At 49.2% G+C, this 23,983-nt stretch overlaps 2 protein-coding genes across 4 annotated transcripts in view; both read right to left on the bottom strand.

Moving 5' to 3' along the window:
• Window positions 1-2,474: 2,474 nt before the first annotated feature.
• On the bottom strand, window positions 2,475-8,173 carry KRT1 (keratin 1). 3 transcript variants are annotated; one of them, XM_032293097.1, is made up of 10 exons: window positions 7,473-8,078; window positions 6,262-6,476; window positions 5,884-5,944; window positions 5,372-5,467; window positions 5,043-5,207; window positions 4,787-4,912; window positions 3,994-4,214; window positions 3,432-3,466; window positions 3,265-3,339; window positions 2,475-3,183 (listed from the first exon to the last, which is right to left on the bottom strand). In XM_032293097.1, the coding sequence occupies exons 1-10, from the start codon at window positions 8,076-8,078 to the stop codon at window positions 2,930-2,932; spliced, it is 1,854 nt and encodes a 617-aa protein (XP_032148988.1). In that variant the 3' UTR covers window positions 2,475-2,929. The 3 variants fall into 3 exon arrangements, with proteins under 3 accessions (XP_032148988.1, XP_032148987.1, XP_032148984.1); XM_032293096.1 differs by having other exon boundaries at window positions 2,475-3,219; window positions 3,280-3,339; XM_032293093.1 differs by having other exon boundaries at window positions 2,479-3,339; window positions 7,473-8,173.
• An 8,815-nt stretch (window positions 8,174-16,988) lies between these two features.
• KRT77 (keratin 77) overlaps window positions 16,989-23,983 on the bottom strand; it is a 13,918-nt gene continuing 6,923 nt past the window's right edge. The window contains exons 3-9 of the mRNA XM_032293107.1: window positions 23,747-23,807; window positions 23,062-23,157; window positions 21,918-22,082; window positions 20,087-20,212; window positions 19,754-19,974; window positions 19,281-19,315; window positions 16,989-18,810 (exon numbers count right to left, since the gene is read on the bottom strand). Coding sequence (XP_032148998.1) covers window positions 18,527-18,810; window positions 19,281-19,315; window positions 19,754-19,974; window positions 20,087-20,212; window positions 21,918-22,082; window positions 23,062-23,157; window positions 23,747-23,807 — 988 coding nt within the window. The 3' untranslated portion in view covers window positions 16,989-18,526. The remainder of the gene's footprint in view (window positions 18,811-19,280; window positions 19,316-19,753; window positions 19,975-20,086; window positions 20,213-21,917; window positions 22,083-23,061; window positions 23,158-23,746; window positions 23,808-23,983) is intronic.

The raw sequence follows: 23,983 nt of genomic DNA, 5'->3' as shown, positions 1-23,983 counted from the left end.
CAAGAAAGAATCTAGAAAATGTGAGCCACGGTGTGAAAACACACTACTGCTTATTCAGCAGCATCCCTGGGAGAGAGGTGCTATGTCTATTGACCCCAGAGGTCAGCTCTTCTGTGGAGGAGGGTGAGTCATCTCCCTCAAGACCTCCTAACTCCCATTGTTCTAAATTCACAGATCAAGCCAGCTCTTGTGACTGCTTTAGTTTCCCAGATCTCTTGATAACAAGATGGTATTTCAGTCACTAAAAGGATGTGTTTCCCCACAAGCTAATGCATAGACATTCTGGTTGACACACCTATCAACTCTTGTGTTTGGTTCCCATAAATCAGGGCCATTCATTAAGTGGATAGAGCAGATGCACCTGCTATGTAATTCAGCATCTTTCCCCATAAGCCCATAAATCAGTATGCAGGAGCAGATTCAACTTTGGGTGTACTAACTAATCAATTTCCCGTTCCCACAGAGCTGTCACTGAGCCACAGTGACCACATCAAGGTACTTCCCTCCACGGAGGCCCTGAGCAGCCAGCTGCCTTTTACTTTTTTGTCACTCCCTTTTCATTATTTTAACTACTTCTGCATAATACATTCACAATCCACAAACATTTTCACATTATGTTTCTTTTCCTCTTGATGTCTAAAGGCAAATATTCTCATCCCCATTTCCCCTACAAGACAACTGAGGCTCAGGATGGCCAAGTCAATCCAAGGATCTACACATCCTGCAAGCTATAGATTACTTTCTTTGTCTGCCCTTTACATAGTACAGTTCCTTATTCTTTCTAGTCCACCATAGTGCATTCAAATCCTCACATCAGTCCAAACGGAAATGATCTGATTGAAGGTGTTTCATCTAACTGAACCCAGTGCTGGACTCACGGTGACAGTGACAGCAGGGGAATTTCCATGAGGAAGTGCCCCAAACCGTCAAACCATCCCACGATGGGACCAGGTGAGATTCCAAAAAAGAAGCACTAAATGCCAGGGTGGTTGTTCTGCAGTATTTAACAGGAGAGCAAACGTTCAGAGTGGAGTGCAGCATCCTCATGCTGGACAGTGAGATGAGGGATGTTCTGGCTGGGTACGTCTGCAGTTAAGGAGTTAGGTTACAGAGTTTTATAGAAGAGTTTAAGGAATTTGGCTCAGGGAAAAGGCTAGTTTCCATGTGTGTAACAAAAGGGTTGATTTCCCAGTGTTTTCCGGTAACAACTAGACAGCTGTGTCAGTGTCTGAGGCTATCCAAGACCCAGCTGTGCTTCAAGCCTGCAGAGGAAAGCATGCAGGTGGCCAAGTGATGGCGTGGCCAAGACACTCTGTGTTTCCCAGTCAGGACTCAGAAAGACAGCAGGGACACTGGGGTCCCTACAGAAGGGATAACTGAGAAGGAAGAATAGAGCTCACCTGAGTTGTGCTCACATAATGCATAGTGATCTACACTCTCTTTATTCCATTAGCCTGCTGGGACTATGGCGCCAAGAAAACTCTTCCTAATTGGAAGCTAAGGAAATTGATCCTCAGATAAATTGATTGCCTTTTTCATGGTCACAGAACCATTACAAAGTTGATGTTAACTTGTTTCTTTGAGCAAGCATCTACTGAGCTGTATGGAGTCCAACAAGTAGTGTTATGTCATTATCATCACCATCATCCTCATCCTCATCATCATTGTTATTAAAACTGACACTTACTGAGTACTTACTAGGCACTCAGCCACACAGTAAGTTCTATTCAATCTTCACAATAACTCCCACAAGGAAGTCATTATCATCCCCATTTTAGACATACTAAAACTGAGGTGCAGAGATGTCTGTAACTTGCACTGTATCACAGAACTAGTAAGTGGTGATGGTAAGATTCAAACCCACCATATCTGAGTTCAGATGTCCATGCCCTGGCCACTATGCTATCCTGTTGTACTACTTCACAAGTATGAGCTATGTGTCAACAAGGGATCTTCTTAGATTAGGCGGAGCTTAATCTTCTCTTTCCTCCAGAAAGAGAAGGAAATGGGATATCCAACTCTCTATTAACCACTCTTAGTTGTTGAACTCCCCAAGCCAAAGTCTGTATTCTGGCTGCAGTAATTGCTGACCCTGTATTACTCGTGCCCCTCACTACTGGCTGTTCCACATGAAGAATTACTTTTCCATGCAATACTTTCCCTTCCTCTCTATGCCACACCTTTTCCTCCCAACCTGCTTGCTCACTGCCCCTTTCAAGAAAGCCTTCTCAAATAAATAAAACCTGCCACCCGGGCTCTCCCATTCTCCACAATACCCACACTGTCTGCGAAAGCGCTTGCTCCCTCTCTGTGATTCCACTCTAGTGAAATGTTACCTGGTTGGCCTCTGCATTTTTCTCGTGTTTGTGTGTCCGACTCTCCCACATGCCATGTGGCTCTAGTGTATTCTTTTACCCCACAAAACACCCATCCAGGTTAGACAGTGCCATAAACAAAGGAGATCAAGCCTCATGGAGGATTTCAAATGCAGTTTATTGCAGCAAAACAAGGGAACAGGGAGTTTAAGACCTCTCCAATAAAAGACAAACAACTTGCTTACACCTTATGTACAAAATCAAAACAGCACAGAGATAGGATACTAAGGAGCTGCCCACGCCCTGGGTCTAACTGGTCCTATTCTGACTGGCTTTAGGAGGTGCTTTGAAATGTCACGTGTGTGTATTGCTGAGCTGTTTCTCAGGGAAAGCACAAAGCAGAATCATAGCCAGGGGACTGAGATTGCCACTGATCTGAATACTCCATTGAGAAACAACAGAAAAGAAAGAGCTGGGGGAATAGGATGAGCCAGTGTAACTAACCATAGCTCTTTTCTCCAGTAAGGCTGGGACAGATGGACCTTGGTCTTGCCAAGCATATGTGTTAGTGATGCTGGGGGAGAACTAGAGCTAACGAGACAGAGGGCATCTCTTTATCTGGTTACTCCGGAATAAGTGGTAGAAACAAACTTCACGCTGGAACTGCCACCAGAGGACTTGACACCCCCAGAGCTGGATCCCCGGCCTCCTGAGGAGCCTCCAGAGCTCCCACCGCCAGAGATCCTGCCCCCTGAGCTGCCAGAGCCTCCTCTGTGGCCCCCACTGCTGCTTCCGGAGCCGTAGCTGCTGTGGCCACCGCCACCACCTCCAGAACCGTAGCTGCCACCTCCAGAGCCATAGCTGCTACCTCCGGAGCCATAGCTGCCACCTCCAGAGCCGTAGCCTCCACGGCTGCCGCCGCCGCCGCCTCCAGAACCATAACTACCACCTCCGGAGCCGTAGCCGCCACCGCCACCTCCTCGGCCACCACCTCCACTGATGGTGGTGTGGCTTGTGTTCACAGCTGCAAGAGGAGGCTCAGTTATTTTCAACCTCAATTCTCTTTCCAACCCAGCAAAGCCCACACGTGCTCCTGAGAAATCGGCTTGTACTTACACACACTCACGTTCGGGGCACACTCTCCAGACATCCTGTAGCAGAAAAGGAGAAAATTCCTCAGGACACTCCAGCTTCACAAACCCCTTCCCCATTCCTGGCTCCACCACCTTGAAGACTCTCCCCATCTGGGACCTCTCCAATGCACTCGATCTGAAACTTTATCCAGTTCCTTCTGGCCTCCCAACCCTGTCATTTTTCTCAGCAAGAGTACAAACAAGGAGAAATTCCCATATACATGAGACAAGAGCCTTGCAGCCAGTGAAAGCCACCTCTGAAGGTGCTGACTTTAGTCCAGAAGCCATCTGAGGCAGCACAGATAAAGAATAATTTGCTCCATCTCAAAGCTCTTCCTAGATATCTTATATCCCTAGAAAGAAAAATAAACAGCTGGCACTCCAGCTTCCAAAGTGAAACCAGATCTTTCCTCCTGCTCCATGTACCTTTCATTTCCCCATACCCAGGACAAGCTGCAATCAGATGGCTGTGTCTTCAACAACAGTCAGCTTGCAAGGCAGCAAGACCATGAGAAGAGGTTTGACTTCCAGCAACCCTTCCTCACCTGCTTTCCTCTCCCTCCAGGAGGGTCCTGTAGGTGGCGATCTCCAGATCCAGGGCCAGCTTGGTGTTCATCAGCTCCTGGTAGTCACGCAGCAGCCGGGCCAGGTCCTCCTTGGCCTGCTGCAGGGCATCCTCCAGGTCATTCAGCTTGTTCTTGGCATCCTTGAGGGCATTCTCGCCACGCTGCTCGGCATCACTGATGGACTGCTGCAAGTTGCCAATCTGAAAAACAGAGAATCCACACATGACACCCTCTCGTATTATGCATTCCCCCCTTGGCCTCCTCATCCCATTGATCTCCACACTCCAGTGAGGCCAATAGTGGCTCGAACAGAACCACTGGGCCTTACGTCATCTCACACCCACCTCCGGATAATGCATCACCACGCTGACTTCCTTAAAAGACTTTAGGGTTAATGCAACAGCCTATATTGGCCCTGAGTCAAGGCTCCTACAACCCTTACAGACTTGACATTCTTCTAAATGTCTACTCTAAAACCTCCTGACTACCCTTCCTCTCACTCCCCATCTCTTAAGTCCACTTTGGGTCATAGGCTAGATCACTCACACTGACCATCCCATCTTTCTCTAGTAGACCATTCTCACAAATTTCCCTAAAGAGAACCTAGCATGTTGGCTGCATTCTGGAAACTAGCATAGGCACCAAAGGAACCAGGGGTAATAATGTAGCCTCGGTATGAATTGCAAGATTCAAAACCAGGAAAGCACCCACCCTTTACCTGAGGGTTGCCCCCATTCCATACAGCTGAGTGCTGGAAGGAGGAAGCACATACCTGCTTCTTGACATTGTCGATTTCAGATCTAAGTCTCTGGATCACACGATTCAGCTCAGAAATTTCCATCTTTGAATTTTTCACAGTATCCCCATGTCTGCCAGCAGTGATCTGCAGCTCTTCATACTAAAGATGGTAGATCGCATTTGTTAAACGTGGGCAGGACCCAGCATGGCACAGGCACACAGACATGAGATAACACAGGGTAGCAAGACAAGCCATCTTAGGGAAACTGCGAGGCCTTCAGCCCACTCACCTTGCTCTGGTACAAGGACTCGGCCTCAGCTTTGCTCTTCTGGGCGATCTCCTCATACTGGGCCTTAACCTCAGCAATGATGCTGTCCAGGTCGAGACTGCGGTTGTTGTCCATAGAGAGGATGACATTTGTTTCACTGATTTGAGTCTGCATCTGAGACAACTCCTGCAAGACACAATAGGTCAGTGACTCTCACACAGCTAAAGCAGAAAACAGATTGCAGAACGCGGCCAGGAGACAGAGAGAAATCTCTATTCTTCTGAATCGTGGTGCGTGCAGGCTTAAAAACTCTCTGTTTAGATAAACTTGGTTGAAATGGGAAGACTTACTGCTTGGTAGAGTGCTGTAAGGAAATCAATTTCCTGCTGCAAGTTGTTAAGCTTGGCCTGAAGGTCCACCTTGGCCATATAAGCAGCATCCACATCCTAGAGGAACAAAGGGCATCATGAGGTCACATTCTCTCCAGGGCAAGTCCCTCTCACTGCCTGTGTGGGGGTTCTCCAAACAGAAAAGGAGCCGTGGGGCAACTTCACGCTATTTTACCCCAGATAGATCACAATTCCCCAGCTGCTCCACCCCTGAATAGCACCATCAAGGGAGCATGCCTGGCTTACTGAGAACCTGCCTCTCCACTTACTATGTAAGGTGCTGGGAAATATGGAGAAGCCAAGTGCCTGGATCAGTCCAGGCCCCTGATGATGTGAAAATATAGCTCCACTCCAGATACTCCTTGGGTCTACTACCTGGCTCTCCATATCATGACTGCTTTCTGCTTAGTAATTGGAGACCCTCTTCCATTATGTATTTCAAATATGAGTTCCATCCTACAGAATCTGCTCACCTTCTTGATGGTCACAAATTCATTCTCTGCATTTGTCCGCTTATTGATCTCATCCTCATACCTGCAGGAAAGCAGAAATGATTAGGAGATTCAGAGGAGGTAAGACCTGAAGTCCAGCATTCCAGACTAAAGGGATGTTGCCCATCACTGCCTTTCTATTATGAGCCCAGGACACATTGGCCACTCCTTTCCACTGAGTAATAAAACCACTAGACTATTTCCATCTCCCAAGAAAATGAAGATTTCTGAAAATGCCAAATTGACATGCCTCTAACCTAAGAAAAGACATAGCTACATACTGCTTCATGATCTTAGCTTATCACTTTCTGGAACTCTTTTAGAGCAAGAGTTAAGAGCTGCCCAGCCAGGCTCCCTTACTTGTTCCGGTAATCCTCCACCATGTCCTGCATGTTCTTCAGTTCCGAATCCATCCGGGATTGATCACTCTTCAGCTGGTCCACTGTCCTTCTGAGGTTGTTGATGAATGACTCAAAGTAGGGCTCCAAATTATGGGTTCTGGTGGAGGTATCCACCTGCTGCAGCAGCTCCCATTTTGTTTGCAGTACCTGGTTCTGCTGCTCCAGGAACCTCACCTAAAACCACAAGATCCCATTATTCCTGATGCAGAAATGGGGTCCCATAGATGGAGGCCTGTACCTCATTTGGAAAAGAACTTCAATTCCTATCTTCTGGCCATGACAGAGAAATAGGAAGAAGATGTTCCAGTTAACATCATCTGTACAACAAAACCCAACTCGTTAATTCACAGGAGTCTTAAAGGGAGTAACTATACAATTACCAACAGCAAAGCACACATAGAATTATTGCAATTATGTTTTGAAATGGATGCATGTTACTTAAGAGATCTACCTTCCAAAATTTTGTTAGGTATATTACCATAAAAACTGATTTGCATCCCCTAGGCACACACACACTTCACAAGTATGTCAGGAAAATTCAAAATTGGATTTGAAATTTATTGTGGATAACCTTGGATTGACAGTAATGATAAAGCAAAAAGTTAAAAAATGGTTTATGTGGTTTTTTTAGAGCTGATTCTTGGAAGTATTAGTATTTTTAAAAACTCTACCCTCATCCAGTACCAATGTAAATTTACTAGAAGGCAGAGCTCCCCTCTGACAGCAAAAGATGTTTGGCACTGACTTACTGCATATATTCTGCTACAACAGCACTCTATACTACATTCACACTCAGCTCCCTTTCTATGGTAAGGAAAACCTTTCCAGGGTTCTTATTTGCACCCTGGAAAGTTCAGTTCACCCCATTTATATTATCTTCATTCAACAGATATGAATCCCAACTCAGCTCAAGATCTGAATAAAAAACACTTAAATGTAAATGTCACACTGACTCATCTTTAGGTAGACCACAGACCCCTTTGTGCAAGAGAGAGGCATTATACCATTCACAGGCATACTTCTGACATCTCCTGGGAGACCATTCCACAAAGCATCCTTTTAATCATGGAAACATTGAAACTTGAGGTTCAAAGCCACATGTATTTTGACTACACCAATCCCAAATGGACCAGTAGCAGCTCTCCCAGTGCACTGAGCAGAGAAACTCACCTTGTCAATGAAGGAGGCAAACTGGTTGTTGAGTGACTTGATTTGCTCCCTTTCTCGAGACTTCACTTTTTGGATCTCAGGGTCTATCTCCACATTGAGGGGCTGAAGAAGGCTCTGGTTGATGGTGACTTCCTGTATGCCACCCGGGGGGATGACAGGCCCAAAACCACCCCCATATCCACCACCCCCAAAGCCACCTCCACCAAAACCACCACCACTGCCAAAACCACCAAAGCCACCACCCCCGAAGCCACCACCACCAAAGCCACCAGTACCAAAGCCACCACCACCAAAGCCGCCACCACCAAATCCACCACCACCATAACCACCACCAAACCCACTACCACGTCCACCTCCTCTAGCCACACTTATGGAGATACTTTTACTGCCACCAAGGTTAACAAGACTCCGACTTCCAAAACCGCCACCACCACCAAAGCTACCACCACCACCGCCACCGCAGCTTGAAAATCTCCCACCACCTCCTCCACTGCGGCGTGTGGAGCTGCTGGTGGTCTTGCGCTGGTAGTTGATTATCCCAGCAGAGCCAGAGCTGAAGCCCCCTCCGCTTCGATACCCAGACCTGGAACTAAACTGCCGACTCATGTTGACTTAGAGAAGAGTAGGAGCAAGGTAGAGTAAGGGAAGGAGCTAAGCACTCCTCTACACCAAGCACAGAGACTTTCCCTTATATACTGGAGAAAACTGGGCTCAGTCCTCCAGAGTCAGCGGAGATGCAGTGCCTCTCAAGGGTTTGGCTTGCCTGCAGCCATACAAGATTTTTACGAGCCTCAACAATACGATAAACACTACACACCTAGCTCCCAGGATGGGCTCTCAAAATTGCTGTGCATGCAAGATTGGTTCATGTGGTAATTATTATCAGACAAGATCTTCCTTCAAGCATTTGTGACTTTGGGAAAACAGGACCCCACATCTGATACCTGGTATTTCTTGGTAGGATTTCATAACCCCCATCACAAAGGCATGCAAGTTTGCATTCTTACCTTGCCCTTGTGAACTACTAAGCACACTCTCTCACCATGCACAGCAGGTGCAATTCCCCATGCTTGGATCTCAGAAGAAGCAAGGATCTCAGAAGGAGCTCTCTGGTCCGTTTCTAAGATCTGCTTTCCAAACTCCAGAGCTCACTCAGTTACATCCTGACAGAGTAAGGGCTTTAATAACTAAAAGATTAAAAGGTCTTTATAAATAGAAGCTTTATAAATATACATTGATTAATTAAAGGAAGAGAAGCTGTTGTTGAACAAGATGGATGGGTAGATGGTCTGGAAGGACTAGGAGGGAGAGACATTTTTTGTTTTCTCTGTTTCTCAGTTGTTCCTTTTCTTCAAAGACAGAGCAGGAGATAGACACCAGCAACAGAAAACAGGTGGCAATGGTCATCATCCAAATCCCTGTGCATGAAAAAGCCCATGGAGCAGTGAGATGAGTAGACAGAAGCTCTAGTACAGCTTGTAAAGCACAGGGGTGGAGGTGAGGCTGGACAGGTGATTCAAGCCTCACACTGGACTATAAAGAGAGAAAAATAAATGAAGATTTGGAAGGGAGGACAATGACAGGTGTCTGGAGAACCTGATCTGAGAAGTTTAAATTGTTTCTGGAGATAATGGTAATAGCTAACATGTATCAAAAACTGACCATGCACCAGGCACTGTTCTACATCGCACATATGTATTAACTTGCTTAATTTTCACAACTTTGAGATGGATGCTATTTTTCTCCCCATTTGTAAAATGAGGAAACCAAGGCACAGGGGTTGAATAACCTGATCAAGTCTACACAGTTGGTGTGGCTGGGATCTGAAGCAAGGATACCTAGCTATAGTGTGCAGCATGTTGTACGACAGCACAGCAGCCGAATTCAAGTCACCCTGCCTGCTGTGAGTGAAGCCAGACAACACGCGAAATGCCCCACCACAGAGGGCTCTGAGGGCAGAAGGCCTGTTTCAGCACTCTGAATCCTCGGCTCCTGGCACATGCAAGCACTTGGGAAGTGCTTCTTCAGTTCACTCTGAGAAAGGGACTTTGATGGTGCAGAGTTTAGTGAGGAGATTTTACTTCCATCCAAGTGGAAGAGCACCCGGCATGCGTTGCAATGGACCAGAAAACCTCAGGGGCCTTCCTAGAGAGCAGCACTTGATCAATATCTATGGATAACAGTGGCACTGAGATCTGGACAGACCAGAACCCCATGCAGGCTTTCATTTGAAGACTTCTTAGAAGCCTGGCATGCTCCCCAGGCTTGCACATAAACACAGAATTGAGGACTCAAAGGGGAGAAGCCAGCTCTAACTTCGGCTGGCTCCAAGCAACTCTGTAAGTGGTAAATCATAGATGTACATGGGATGTCTCCACTATAGTGTGCAAGATCTATGGCAGAAAGGGAGCCTGTGAAGACCATCTGGACCCATTGCCCTGTGGCTCTGAATTGGGATGGCTGTGTCTGTCCTCTCCATTGTACTCTTCGCCATCAAGCCTGGTCCCTCTTCTCCTCCCAGCTTTTGCCCTAGATCTCCTCCAGAATGTGCTCCTCACCACTCCCTGCTCCCCATCTCCCTCGCCATCACCATGGCACTGCTTTCTGGAACTCTGTCCTAGCGCTAAAATCCTTCGTCTGCTAAACCAACCATCTCTTTAGGGAATGAGTAATTCGGTCTTGTTGGGAACAATGGGGACTGGGACAGTCTCGGTATAGTAATGACTGTTGCCTAATCATTTTCTGACACGTAATCAAAATTATTTTAGTTCAGCATACTCCCTCATGAGACATATTGTTCTGCACAATCGATTCCTTCTAGCATTTTGGAGGAGTGTGAGTCTGTGCATGCATGTTTGTGTGCATGTGTGTGCATGCATGTTTGTGTGCATGTGTGTGCCAGCCAAAAACAAATCTTGGCAGTGATCCACACTCCCATCTTTGAACAAAGAAACTGACATTCAGAAAAATCAAAGATTTGGTTGGTCAGGGAATTGGCAGGCAACTAGAGAGCTGCAAAACCTACTCCAGGTGCTCCTGTGAGAAGGGAGAAATGCAGGGCTGAAAGGAATAAGCGCCGTCAACCTCACCATAGCTTACATTTGCACAGCTCACCCCACCAAACACATACACAGAGAGCATCCCCACAAGAGCCCTGAGAACTGGGCCATCGAGCTGTTCTCAACCCATTTTATGAAACAGAAAACTGATTCCAAGAGAGATTAAGTGGCTTCCTCTAGACATTCCAGCTAGGAAAAGACACATCTGGGATCAGAACCTGGGTTTTCTGATGTCAATTCAAGTGATAGTCCTCCTGAACTGGGGAAGACCAAAGCGAGACAAGTGGGCCCTGTCAATGAGTACACAGAGAATTACAGAATGTTCCCATCCATGGCGCCTCAGAGATCACACCATCTAACCTGCCTCACAGAGAAGAGAAAGCACAGGCCCAAAGAAGTAAACATTTTTTTTAGAAGTGTCCAAGTCATAAGTCAATTCCTAAGACTCTTCCCGTTGCTGAATCAAACTCCTATTCTTTTTCCACTGCCCACTTTCGAGGCAGCCCAACAGGGCTGGAGCTGCAGTGCCGCCAGACCAGGCCCGTCGTCTCCTGTGAGTCTCCAGGATCAGGGTGGGTGTGTGGGAAATTAAAAACCACGTGCAGAAAAGGCATAAGCCACATACTGTCTCCTGGCTTACTTATGTACTGTGCGTTCATATAATAAAGACAAAATGAGAGAGAAAGAGACACTAACATCTACAGGCAGCAACTACATGTTAGGAGCCACGTTGCATTTAAATACCACACAAAGTCTGTGTGGTAGGAGCCCGTAGCCCCATTTTAAAGAAAAGGCAACTTAGGTTTATAGAGGTTGAAATATGTCCCCAAGGTCATCCAGCAGGTAACTGACAAGCCATGCTTGCCTCACTCTGGAGTCCAAGCCTGCTGCCTCGCGTGGGCTCCTTCTGTCATCGGCCTTCCTGCACCACCTGCACCTCCTATATCTTGCCCTGCTCACCCACTCTCCTGGCCTCCCGCCTGGACTCCTTCGCTCCTATGCCTTGTCCAGACTGTTCGACCCTTTTCTTCCCTTTCTATCCCTGTTTCTGTCTTCCAAGCCCACTTCTACTCTTCTCTTCTCTGAAAGGCCTTCCGGTTGCCTTGGCAACTTGCCACACATCCCTACCCATAGTCAAGCTCTGGGCCACCAAAGATCTCAATTCCTAAGCATTTGGTCCTGAATCTGTTTTCAGTCCATCAGGCCTTGCGGGGAAATGCCTTCATCTCTTGCTCAAGCAGGCAGTGGACAGGTCCAGATCTCGCCTCCTCCAGGAAGTTTTCCTCGATTCACACCTGGCAAGTGCCCTGTTGGTCTCTTTTCCCAAGCCCAGTTGCTGCCAGCCTCAGTATATAGTGAGGCATTGATTGGCTCATTTTCACGCATGTGCTTGTGTGTTTCCTGGCCCCTCAATCACTCTGTAAGCCTTTTGAAAGCAAGACTAAGTCCCCTGTGTCTTTTGATGCCCTCCCAGCCTCCCACATGGCCGCTTATACTTGAGAGTTACCCCAGCAGTGTTGGATTACAAAGCACCAAAACACCTCCCACCCAAGGACTCACACACACACACACCCCAGAACTGATCACTGAGATGAGGCTGCCAGGGGCTCGCTGTGGGGCATGGGCAGGAGCAGGTGTGGTGATGTTTTGAGAGCTTTTTGTGGGATGGGACTGAGAAGAGTTGAGAGACATGCAATGACAAGCCACCCAGCCCTGAGGGACTCCACCGGGGACATGGGAGAGGGAAATCCCAGGGGAGTGAAGAGAGCTGAGGCCTGGGCGGAGTGAAGATAAATCAGACAGTGGGGAGGTGGCGTGAGATGTTGAAAGCAGCTGGGCAGCAGAGGAGGGGCCAAGGCTTCTTATGCAGGAGGGAAAGGTGCGGACCAAGGGGCAGCCCTGTTTAGGACAGACAGCAAAGAAGGAGGTCCCCAGGAGTCACTCACTAGCAAGGCTGAGCACAGCAGAGACTGGGAAGGAGGAAACCAAACATGAGCGTGGAGGAGAGAGGCAGTGGGGCTCCTCTTTCTTACCCTGAACCATGGAGGCCTCCCGGCCTGGGCTCTGCTCCTGACTCTGCATTTCTCTAAGCAGGTCACTGACCCTCTCTGAGCCTAAGTTTCCTTCCTCTGTAAAAAGGGGGCTTTATCTACTTTCCATGGAAACTGAAGTATAGCAGAGGATAGATAAAGAAAAAAGGAAAGATTTTCTCTCACCCTCGCATTTGAAAAAAGCCAGAAGCTGATATAATAATCAGAAAAACAAAAAACTTTAGAGCAAGCCCCTGCTTTACTGGAAACAGTGAAAACGCTGGAGCAGGACATTTAAGCTCTTGACATGGGCCCAATTCCCTCATCTTGTGAGGGAAAGCCTTAAGGAGTCCATGGATCTGCCCTAAGAAACCTAGGGGCCATCCCGTGGACGAAGGGATGCTGAGTGCACCTGAGGCTGGAGGGAGCTGGGGCCAGATGCAATGAGCCTTTGTCATCACTGCAGTGCCTGCTCTGCAGGGTGGGGGGACACAAACACTGAGGGCTGAGTACATGGAGCAGGCATGGAGGTCAGAATGCACACTTGGAACCCCCTGCAAGTCCTTCCAGGCTTGGGATAGGGCCACTTGGAATTGAGCCTCTCCAGGCTAGAAAACCTCCCAACACCCCGAATTCCCAGCCAGCCCTGCAACAGAGCATTGCTGGGCCTGAAGACATCCTGTTTCCTGGACTGATCAGAAAGCTGATAAAACCAAGGCAAGGTCTCTTGAAGAGGGACCTTCCAGCTCAGCGTCAAGTCCAATATTTTGTTGGATTTGTTGCCCTGAGACCAAATTAATGAGCAAACGGCCATTAGTTTGAAGATGCATCCTGGGCCAAAGGGCTGGGTAGTTGAGAAGAGATGACATTTTCAAGAGACTCTTCCTTAGACCAGGAACTTTCCCAGCCCAGAAACGCACACCTTGTCCAAGGTCAGATGGAGTTAGAATTTTACTGAGTCAGTGGTTGCTCCTCCAGTTCACCACGTCCTCAGATCAAAATCTCTGTAGATGAGAAGCTGGTGGAATTAAATTTATATTTCCAGAGCATCTCACCTTGCCACAGCCTCTGAGTGAGGAGCAGCTGGCAGCCTTTCCCTGGGACTCTCACCAACCCGGGTGCTTGCTCCCTCCTGCCAGCTTCTTGGTTTGATTCATGAATGGGCCCGCTTGGCTCTCCCTCTGAGTATCTGCCTTGTGGGAATGGCATTGATCAGGGGCAGAGATGGAGCGCTCTGTTGTCCCTGGAAGGACCACAGACCCACACACCTGATCCCCCCAACCCACTCCCAGGTACAGTGGGACTCAGGCAAGATAACGCACATGTGGGCATTTCCTGCATGGTTTATAGAATTGATTGGTATTTTCACTGGGGTGAGCTGAAAGTGAGAGGCATTTTCTTCTGATGGGAGCTCTCATTGTCTCTGATGGAAATATTGTCTGTTTCAGGAAATCTCCTCCAGTGTCTTAGTGCCAGCCCTCTTCGTTTAAGTCCCGAGAGTTACTACCTCTTACACAGAACATCAAATCAAGACCTCTCATTTAGAAATTGAGATGCCTTCCTCTCCTCTCTGGTCTTTATTTCTCCTGCCCTGTGGAATCTCTGTTCCAATATTCTTCGGATTCAGGTACATGGTCCCCTCCATCTGTCCCCCAGGCCTTCATGACGGGTAAAGTCAATAATTCGAAGAGAAAAGGCAGGGCCACATTTTCCGGGACAATCTCAACTTGTTCCCAGGAGAGGATGGGAAAGGTGAGTTGTGGTTGGTCTTACCCTTGCGCTTTTTCTCAGAGCCAACCTGGATCCCCTTAGAATATCACACACACGCATGGTCCCAGGGATAATCAGACCCACGCCCTGTAATACACCCTGTGCTCCCAGAAAACTTAGCCTCATTTTACAGTCCTGGCTAGGGCCCTTGGCCTCTTTGTGACTTTAGCTTTGGCTGGCATCTGACCTTATTCTTCCTGTATAACACAGATAGTAGAATTTCTCTCAGGCTCCACCACGTGAACTCTTAGGACGGCAAAGATGTGAGATGCATCCATACACATATCCCCACCCATCTCCACTCCCGCCCTCAACCTCCTGCCAAACGGTTAGCCAATCTCTGCTTGAAATTTGATCACTCCAGGTAGCCTCTCCCATGTCAGGATCAACAGAAAGGTGCTTCTTATATTGAGCCAAATCTGCTGTAGCTTTCCAAAGGGATATTGATGGAATTTGGATACGGGATTCATTCGAATAGGACACCAACCCATATCGATAAGACATTGTGTTCCCAGGCACACTCCTCCAGAAGTCTTTGGGGGAGGGATACAGCAGCTAACTGCAAACATCCTATCAACCCATAGTGATAAGGCGCTGTGTTCCCAAGCACACCCCTCTTTTCTCTCTGAGAAGTTCCTCCCCATCTCACCTATCTTAGCAGCAGGCCTGTCAGGGGACGGCCAGGAAAGGGAAAGGTGGGCAGAGGACCTGCCCACGTGTCGGGGAGAAGTCCACCTTTCAGGGACATGCGGCAGCTAACTGCAAAGACACTGCCTATCTAGGTGATCGGCTAGAGTCAGCCACCCTTCCTGTGGTCCCACGGAAGCTCTTCAAATCTTTGCAGTTAGCTGCCACATCTCCCCCAGAGACTGCTCTCCAGGACCTCTCACGGGTCCTCCTGTGGCCAGGCTTCTGATTCTCCACCACTGTTGTCCTGGTCGCCCTCCTCTGAGTGGGCTCCTATTTATTAATGTCCTTGGAGCTCAGAGTCCCCACAGTGATTTGACTCCAGAAGAGCATAAACAAGCTCTTGACGTGACTGTCTTCCTGATTCCCACGGCCGCCTCCAGCAGCCGCCACGCCCTCTGACTCACATCTCCTCATTTCCAGCTGGACACTCTGAAGTCGTTTTTACACCCACTGCTCTTCACCCACATCTTCCCTTCCTAGTCCTTGTGCTCTTGGCTCTTGACTGCAAGTGTGGGACACTGCATCTGTCTGCTCCTCCTCTCCTTCCCTTAGGGCAGCCTCTGCCCATCTTTCCCTTTCCTACCCAACCCCTGACAGGCCTGCTGCCAGGACAGGTGAGATGGGGAGAAACTTCCCAGAGACAATGGAGGGGCGTGAAGGGGAACACAGTGTCTTATCAGTATGGGTTGCAGTCATATTCAAATGAATCCCGTATCCAAGTTTCATCAATGTCCCTCCAGGGAATGAGAAAGTATATCACATCCTTTATGTGACTCCTTTACATGGACTCAGAAATACCATGAGGTGATGGCTTAACTTGCTCCATTCTGGAATTTCTGCATCTCTGCTTCCCTCAAGCCATCAATTCAAGATGCCTCTGCCCATGACCCCACTATGTTTATGGACTTCAGCCCCTTCCTTCTCCAGCTCAGTTTCTCCTGTCCAGCTGCTCCCCCTCACCCCCACACTCTCTCTTATTTTGAGTCTTTGAGCAGACTATTTCTCTGTTTGGAGGGCCCTTCCCTTACCTCCTCACCCACGCCTCTCTTCCTAAGCCCTCTTCCATACCCAGTCTTCCAGGAGTCTGTTGGAACTAAACGTTCCTTCCCCAGCACTGGCCCCTGCCATAGATCCTACTGTTCCTGTTTTGAGGAGTCTGCCTATATCCTCAGGATAGGCCTTACTTCCACTCTCAGGCCAGGAGGTCCTTAGAAGCACACAGATTTCTCTTCTCTCTGAATCTTCCCCACACTCCCATAATATTTCATTTGAGTTGTGAGCAACTTAAGAGTCAGAAACGTGTTCATTCAACATTGCATTCCCAGTGCCTAAGCCACGGCCTGCCACACAGTAGGAGCTTAATAAATGCCCATTGAACAAATGTATAATTGACTTTGAATGATCAGCCACTTGAAAGATTAATAAGATTATGTCTGCAAGATTCTTCAAGGTTGTGTATTACTTGTACAATAAAAAATAAGAAGAAATTTTAACTTCCCAATTATGAATAATTTCAGAGGCCTGCAGAAATTTGAGAAGAAATGGGCCAGGTATCATGGCTCACACCTGTAATTCCAGCACTTTGGGAGGCCAAGGTTGGAGGATCACCTGAGCTCAGGAGTTTGAGACCAGCCTTGGCAACATGGTGGGACCCCGTCTTTATTCAGAAGAAAGAAGAAAATGAGAAGATGAAGATGAAGACGAAGACCAGGATGGAAACAAAGATGAAGAGGAAGAAGAAGGAGAAAGAGGAAGAAGAGAGAAAGAAAAAGAAGAAAGAAGAAGAGGAAGAAGAAGGAGGAGAAGGAGGAAGAGAAGGAAGAGGAGGAGGAAGAGGAGGAGGACGAGGAGCAAGAGGAGGAGGAGAAGAGAGAAGAACAGAGAAGGAGAAGGAGGAGGGAGAAGAGGAGGAAAGAGAAGATGAAGGAGAAGAAAAAGAAATAATGCATCTCCCGACCAAACAGCAGTTTCAGATCACAGAAAAATTTATTATAGAAATAGCAAAAATGCCACCCCTTGACGGTACAACTTTGAACGAGGAAATGGTGAAGTCACACACACAGCCTAAGAGACCCACACTGAGCCCATCCAATGCCCCAAGAGAATCATGGACTTGGAAGTTGTGTTAGGACTCAGCTAGCAAGTGAAGGTGACTCCAGATCTCAGAAGCAAAGCTACATTCCCTCTCCCAAGGCCTGTTAGTTGGCTGATACTTTCCTCTTCCTGGCCTCTCCAACACATCTCAAGCCTCTTTCACAGGATTCAAAATGAAGAGTCAAATTCCCACAAAGCACTCACAGCCACAGAGAACAGAAAGCAGGAGGGATTTGAGAGGTCTGGGAAAGGGCATTGAACTGCCTTGCAAAAGAAAAAACAGGCAGCTTCCAGACTGACTAGAGTTTGGAACCCTTCCAAGACGCAAGTCAGATCCTCAGACTCCTCAGACCCCAGGCGCCTGGATGGAACAGAGCTGGGCTGCATGTGCCCACCCAGTGGGGCAATTCTCAGAGTGGTTATGAAGCAGAGCTCAGGAAGAGTCAAGCTTCCAAAGAATGGAGCTGTCAGGAGGGAACAGAACAGAAGCAGAACATAACTGCCTGTTCATCAACTCCCCCATCCGCTGCTAAAACGGGCTTCTCTTTGGGCAAGGATTCGTGTGCCCATGCTCTGAAATACTCCCGCCTTGAGTTGTTTACACACAGGGGAGAATGCTTCCTGAGACAGAGGTTCAGAATCAGGACAGCCTCCCACCTGATGTGGGCAGCAAATCTACACTCTCCATCAATATGACAGTATGTGGCTATGAACCAAGAGGCAGGAACAGGCCGCTGGTGCAGGGGTTTCGCTTACCAAGCTAGCTTGCCCTGCAATCAGCAACTTCCCCCAAGAGGATCACCTTGTAGCCCCGGGGGAGCGGGGGTTGGATTCTTGTTAGCAGAGCAGCCCAGGTGCAGCAAAGGGAGCCTGGGGCTGAGACATCAGCTCTCCACGACTCACCTTGTCTCTGCTCTACAGGCACTTTCCCTCCTTGCCAAACTAGATTTCTGGGTGTCTTGGCATTGGGGATCGATACCTAGCTGCAGTGGCTTGCGTTGGGGCATAAGGGCGTTCTACCTGGAGGCAGAGGAATGATAACAATGACTTCTCCCTACCCTGCCCACTCACACAGCCCCTGCCTCTAACTGGAACGTTTCTGCTCACCCTGAGCTACCAATCCTCCCAAAAAGGTGGGAGCAGGAACAGCGGCAGGGCCAGCGGAGCGGAGTCTGGGTGCGCATGTGCCTAGCTGTGACTCCGACTGCAAGCCAGTGCCCTCCAAAGAGAGAGCTGCTGTTTGGACTTACCCACCCTGCTTCCCCATTAGAGTCGAATTTATTGGCAACATTGCTGAGACCCATCAAGAAAAGGGAACGAGAGGGGGTCGGGAAGGGCGTGGAGGGGAGGGGCTTGAGGAGAGGCGGGCGCGGGTGCAGGGGCGAGGTGTGGCCGGAGTGGAGCGAGGCCGCTACCCCAGGATGTGCCTGTGGGAGGTGTTGGTGGAGGTCTGGATGATCTGCACGCGCGAGGACCCGCTGCCGCTTCTGCCGCTCCCGCCGTAGCTCCCGCCGCCGCTTCCGTAACCGCCGCCACTGCCTCCTCGCGAGCCGCCTCCGCCGTAACTCCGTCCGCCGGCCCCGCGGGAGCTGCCCCCGCCATAGCCCCCGCCGCTGCCGCCGCCGTAGCCTCCTGGGCCGTAGCTGCCGCCGCCTCCCGCGCCGCCGCTGATGCTCACCTGGCTGTTCTGCACCGCTGTGGGGAGAGGACGGTGCGCCCGGAGTCAGAGGGACCGGGCAGGGCCCCCGCCTGCACCCGCCCCTGCACCTGCAGCCTCCTCCAACCTCGATCGCCCGTGGCATCGACTTGCAAACCGATGCAATGAAAGTTGAAAGTGTTCCCACTTGAAAAGTGTTCTTCACACTACAAAGGGATGCCAGGGTGCCTCTCAGCAACACATTTTCATTGTTTATTGAGTATATACCCTAAAGAGTTCTAGCCACTGCTGATTCCTGGGTATCATAACAATTAAGCAGACCTGAAATCATAACCATTTGTTTCGAATGAATTCTTCCAAGCTTTGCCATTACACTTACTTACTTTGATGTCTGTTGTACAGGACTGGAAGCCAAAATGCGAGACTTTCAGTTCTCTGCTGGCCACCCCCCACCCTCCCTCCACCCGGCACCACCAGCTTCTCTCTGTCCCTGGGTTCTGCTACTTACAGATGCTCACGTGGCTCTGCAGCTCTCCTGACATCCTGCAAAACCAAAGCAAGCGGTCAGCCAGACCTACAGGGCCTGGGGAGAGAAAGCAGTGGCCCAAGGACATCCAGAGCAGAGGTGTCCCCAAGCCTTGGGGAAATTTGTGTGCATGAGCAGAGGTCAGGAAGCCAGTGGGGCAGAGAGAATTTTCAGTGTTTTCATGAAGCCTTTTAGTATTGGGGTGAATACCTAGCTTCAGTGGCTTGGGTTGGGGTATAAGGACATTCTACTTCGAGGCAGAGGAATGATAACAATGACTTCTTCCCACCCTGCCCACTCACACAGCCTCTGTCCCTAATTTGAATGTTTCTGCTCACCCTGGGCTACCAATCTTCCCAAAAAGGTGGGGTTCATCTTTTCTCCAAGTTGCCAGTCCCACAGCTTTGTGGGTGCATCTCGAGCCTTGGCCCCAGGAACACAGCTGCCGGACCCACCTGCTCTCCTCGCCCTCCAGCAGCTGGCGGTACGTGGCGATCTCCACGTCCAGGGACAGCTTGGCCCCCAGCATTGCCTGGTAGTCACGCAGTAGCCGGGCCAGCTCCTCCTTGGACTGCTGCAGGGCCTCCTCCAGGTCCTGCAGCTTCTGCCGCGCATCCTGGAGGGCCCGCTCGCCTCTCTCCTCGGCATCCGAAATGAGCGAGCGCATCTGTTCGATCTGCTCCAGAGACAGTTGGAGACCATTTTGGGGTTGTGTTTCCAGAGCCTGATTTGGCCGGGTGTTGTGGGAGGCACAGGGCTTGGTCAGCCCTCCCTGAGCACCATCCTACCTGCTTCTTTATGCTGCTGATTTCTGCCTGCAGCCTCTGGACCGTGCGGTTGAGCTCTGCAATCTCCATCTTGCTGTTCTTCAGGTCGTCTCCATGTCTCCCTGCTGTGATCTGGAGTTCTTGGTACTAGGGGCCAAAGGCAGCATCATGGTCAGCATGTGCTGCCCACCACAAGCCCCTCCAGGAGGGAGAAGGTCTGGGATGTTCTTCCCTGGGAGATTCCTACCCACCTGGAGCTGAGGTGGGCCCCACATACACACTCCAAGCTATACCAAACCTCCCTCACCCGAGCTGCAAACACATGTACACATGCACATCATGCCCAGCCTCCTGCTTTTCCATCAGTCTCTGGGCAGACTCTCATCCCAGCCAGACAAATCTGCTTCTTGATGCCCTTTCTACCTCCTTTTCACACATCTAAGCCTTCGCGCTGGTCCTTACCCACACTGAGACCCCTTCACTCTTTCCACCCCACCATACCTTTCAGCCCTTTTCCGGGATGATCTCCCTAGCAGTCAGGCAGGACCTCATGTGCTCAGAGGCCCTCCACCTCCACATTCGGTCTCATTTCCCCTCCATCTCTGTTTCTGGGTCTGTATTGCCCTGTCAATCAAAACTCCACCCCCAGGACAGGGCTCTGAAGGGGGTAGGGGCAGCGTCGACTCGAGGGAATCTGCATTCTGCTGTTTTCACTGTTGGCCATCCGCCTCCCAGCCTAACGCCAAAATCCATTCCACCCCAGAACACTGTCTGCAGGACAGTGGGACAGAGGTCAGCCAGGATTGGAGTTGGCCACAGATCATCCAAAAGCCAATCATCAAGTGCTAGTTGTTTAGAAGTCAGTGACTGGGCTGTCAGCCAGGCCCTTTCAACCAGAGGCTTCACCATCCAAAAAGATCCAGGTCAGTTATGGTAAAGCAGTAACCAACAATGTGCCTAGCAACTTAGCCACATAGAGGTTGATCTAAGAAGGGAGGGTGTAGTCTTACAACATAATGCCAGGCTGTTAAAAATGTGGCAGATTATTTGGTGTCACAGTAAAAGGGAAAGTACAGCCTGGCCAACATGGCGAAACACTATCTCTACTAAAAATACAAAAATTAGCTTGGTATGGTGGTGCGCCTATCATCCCAGCTACTCAGGAGGCTGAGGCAGGAGAAGCGCTTGGACCCAGGAGGCAAATGTTGTAGTGAGCCGAGATCACTCCACTGCACTCCAGCCTGGGAGACAGAGTGAGTCTCCATCTCAAAAAAAAAGAAAAGAGAGAGACAGAGAAAACGTTTTTAAAAAGTATATTTTAATGGATAACATTATTTTAAAAAGAATAAAAATCATTCTAGTGCTGAGGGGAATGGGTTTGTAGACACACACCCGAGTTTAATTAAGCTTTCGCTCTGCCATTTACTAGCTACAAGGCCTTAGGGAAATTAAGTAATCTCACACTCTATATTATCTATTATAAAATGGTGATAATGAAATTCTTATCTCATTTGTTGTTGTAAGGATTAAATGAAATAATATGTATTAGGTAATGCACTTTATGCAGTGCCTGACACATACGAGTTCTCAATAAATGTTTACTTTTAATTAAAACTAATGGCAAGAACCTCAATTACTTTTGCGCCAGCCTAATAGCAACAAAGAACTGGTAGAATAGATATTAACATATTATAGTGGTACTGAGAGATGGGTAATCTTTACATGTCATTTCTAGAATTTGTATAACAAACGTATTTTACTTTAGAAATAAGAGAAAGACAATGCAATAAGAGAAAGACAATTCTGGGAAGAATCTGTTTCTCCGGGCACTGGGCCTGGGGGTCACACCCACCTTGGTCTGGTACAGAGCTTCAGCCTCATCCTTGCTCCTCTGTGCGATCAGCTCATACTGGGTCCGCACTGCGTCAATGATGCTGTCCAGGTCCAGGGAGCGGTTATTGTCCATGGACAGGATGACATTGGTGTCGCTGATGTGAGTCTGCATCTGAGACAGCTCCTGCGAGGCATGGTGCACAGGCTGACTCCTTCCATTCTCCTCGGGGGGCCTCAGTTTTCCTCTGCTGCTCCCTCAAGGTTCTTGGGGGAAGCCAGAAGCCTGGGCCAGGTAGTCTTGGGGAAACGCTCTTGAAATTGTTGTGTGCAATGAGAGATCATGGGGACAGTCTTAACTGCCTCCAGGGGGAAGGAAGGAGCCTGAGCCCGGAGCCCTTCAGATACCATCTCCCCATCCCACCTCTCCTGCAGCCACTACTCTGCCTTGCTCTGACTTGGCCGCCATCATGAGCTGGGCCCCTTGGCAGGCATGCTTGCTCCTCAAAACCACATGGGCTCACCGAGGCAGTAGAATGGACTCCAGTCTCCAGTTGGGGAGCCACTTGGACTTCTGAGTCTTGGCTCTATCACTGACTAGCTAGGTAACCAAGCTAGTAATTTAGTCCCTCAGTGCCTTAGTTTTCCCATCTGTAGAATGGAGATACCCATAACATAAGCCTCTAACACAGCATCTGGCCCAGGGCAGGAACCCCCAAGTTAGACACAGACAAAAGAGGGCTGAGTAGCGGAGTGTCTGATCCCTCACCACTAAGGTCAGGATCTGCTCCCTGTAAGACTCACACTGTCACTTCCCACACAGTTCCCTAACAGCTCCATCAAATCCCCAGAATTAATGAAGATTTCTGGTTGGTTTTGCCCCTATATGTCTTGTTGATTTCCCAGACAGATTGGAAGCCATGAACCAGGGACAGTTTCCCCTCTACCTAACTCAGGATTCTCCCAGCCTTCCATCTCCATGACCCCAACCTGGGGATTCTGAGGACTGGGGTGGAGAGGATGGCTGACTCCAGGCCCACAGAGTCGAGGTACCTGGGGAGAAGAGTCCCTAGTGGGTAGTGTTGAGTTTCAGCCATCCCCTTACAGCCCATACTCCTTGTGAGATGTGAGAAAAGAAAGGGGGTTCTTATAAAGGCTTCACTCACCGTCAGAAATAAATGTTTCAAGAAATTGACCTCCCCAGTCAGAGTGTCCACCCTGGACTGCAGGTCCACTTTGCTCACATAAGCGGCGTCCACATCCTGAATAGCAGGCGGAAACAGTTTGACTTTATTGCCCAGGCATTCCCTGCCACCAGCTCACTGATGGCTCAGACAAGTAGCAGAGCCACTCTGGGTTTATTTCCTTACTTAAAAAATTCGTCATCTCTCTCAAATAAAGGACCCACAAGTCCCAGCTTTCCTGGCCAGAAGGAGATGTGACACCAACCTCCACATCCCAGTCAGTCACACCCAGCACCCCAGGTCCTTCCCTGTGTCCCAAGGCTACAAATAACTGACACTCAAAAGTGTTTGTAGTCACAAGAGGGAGTGTTTATTGACTGCTAGGGGTGTGGAGGCACAGTACTAAGAACTAATTAAGCATCATTTCATCCAAACCGGCCATTTCACTTAATTTCATTTTCAGGACCCCAGAGAGATAAGAACTCAAGGCTTCCTAAGGAGTCATTATCAGTGTGGGTTCCAGTGTAAGGGCTCTGCATTCAGCATCGCACACGGCAAGCTGGCCCCAGAGGCCACCCTGCCCTTGTACAGAGCATCCCACAGGGATTCCTCACTCCCCTCAGCCTCCTAGGTCCACAGCCACCCTTGGGACACCTCTTTCCCTCACCTTCTTCAGGACGACAAAGTCATTCTCACTGCCAGTCCTCTTGTTGATTTCATCCTCATACCTGTCGGGGAGGCAAAGACCACAGACAGGCTGCAGGCTGGCCTTGGTTGCCTGAGGTTTCTCTTCTCAGCAGAAAACTTGGACTTCCCCAAACCTTTGCTGTCCTGGACTCAGAGAACCCTGCTAAAGGTGCTGGCTGTCCATTGCCAGAGGCTGGCGTTCTCATCGATGAGGGCA

The sequence above is a fragment of the Sapajus apella genome, unplaced genomic scaffold, assembly GCF_009761245.1.
Source record: "Sapajus apella isolate SASKATOON/1434 unplaced genomic scaffold, GSC_monkey_1.0 scaffold2, whole genome shotgun sequence".
NCBI classification, from domain to species: domain Eukaryota; kingdom Metazoa; phylum Chordata; class Mammalia; order Primates; family Cebidae; genus Sapajus; species Sapajus apella.
This window is presented reverse-complemented; position numbering and strand designations above follow the sequence as displayed.

Excerpts from the sequence above, each read along its gene's own strand:
- KRT1 (XM_032293093.1), bottom strand. The coding sequence starts at position 8,078 with ATGAGTCGGCAGTTTAGTTCCAGGTCTGGGTATCGAAGCGGAGGGGGC. Across the intron at positions 6,477-7,472 it reads TTGCCTCCTTCATTGACAAG|GTGAGGTTCCTGGAGCAGCA; the intron begins GTGAGTTTCTCT and ends TTGTGGTTTTAG. Across the intron at positions 5,945-6,261 it reads GTGGAGGATTACCGGAACAA|GTATGAGGATGAGATCAATA; the intron begins GTAAGGGAGCCT and ends GCTTTCCTGCAG.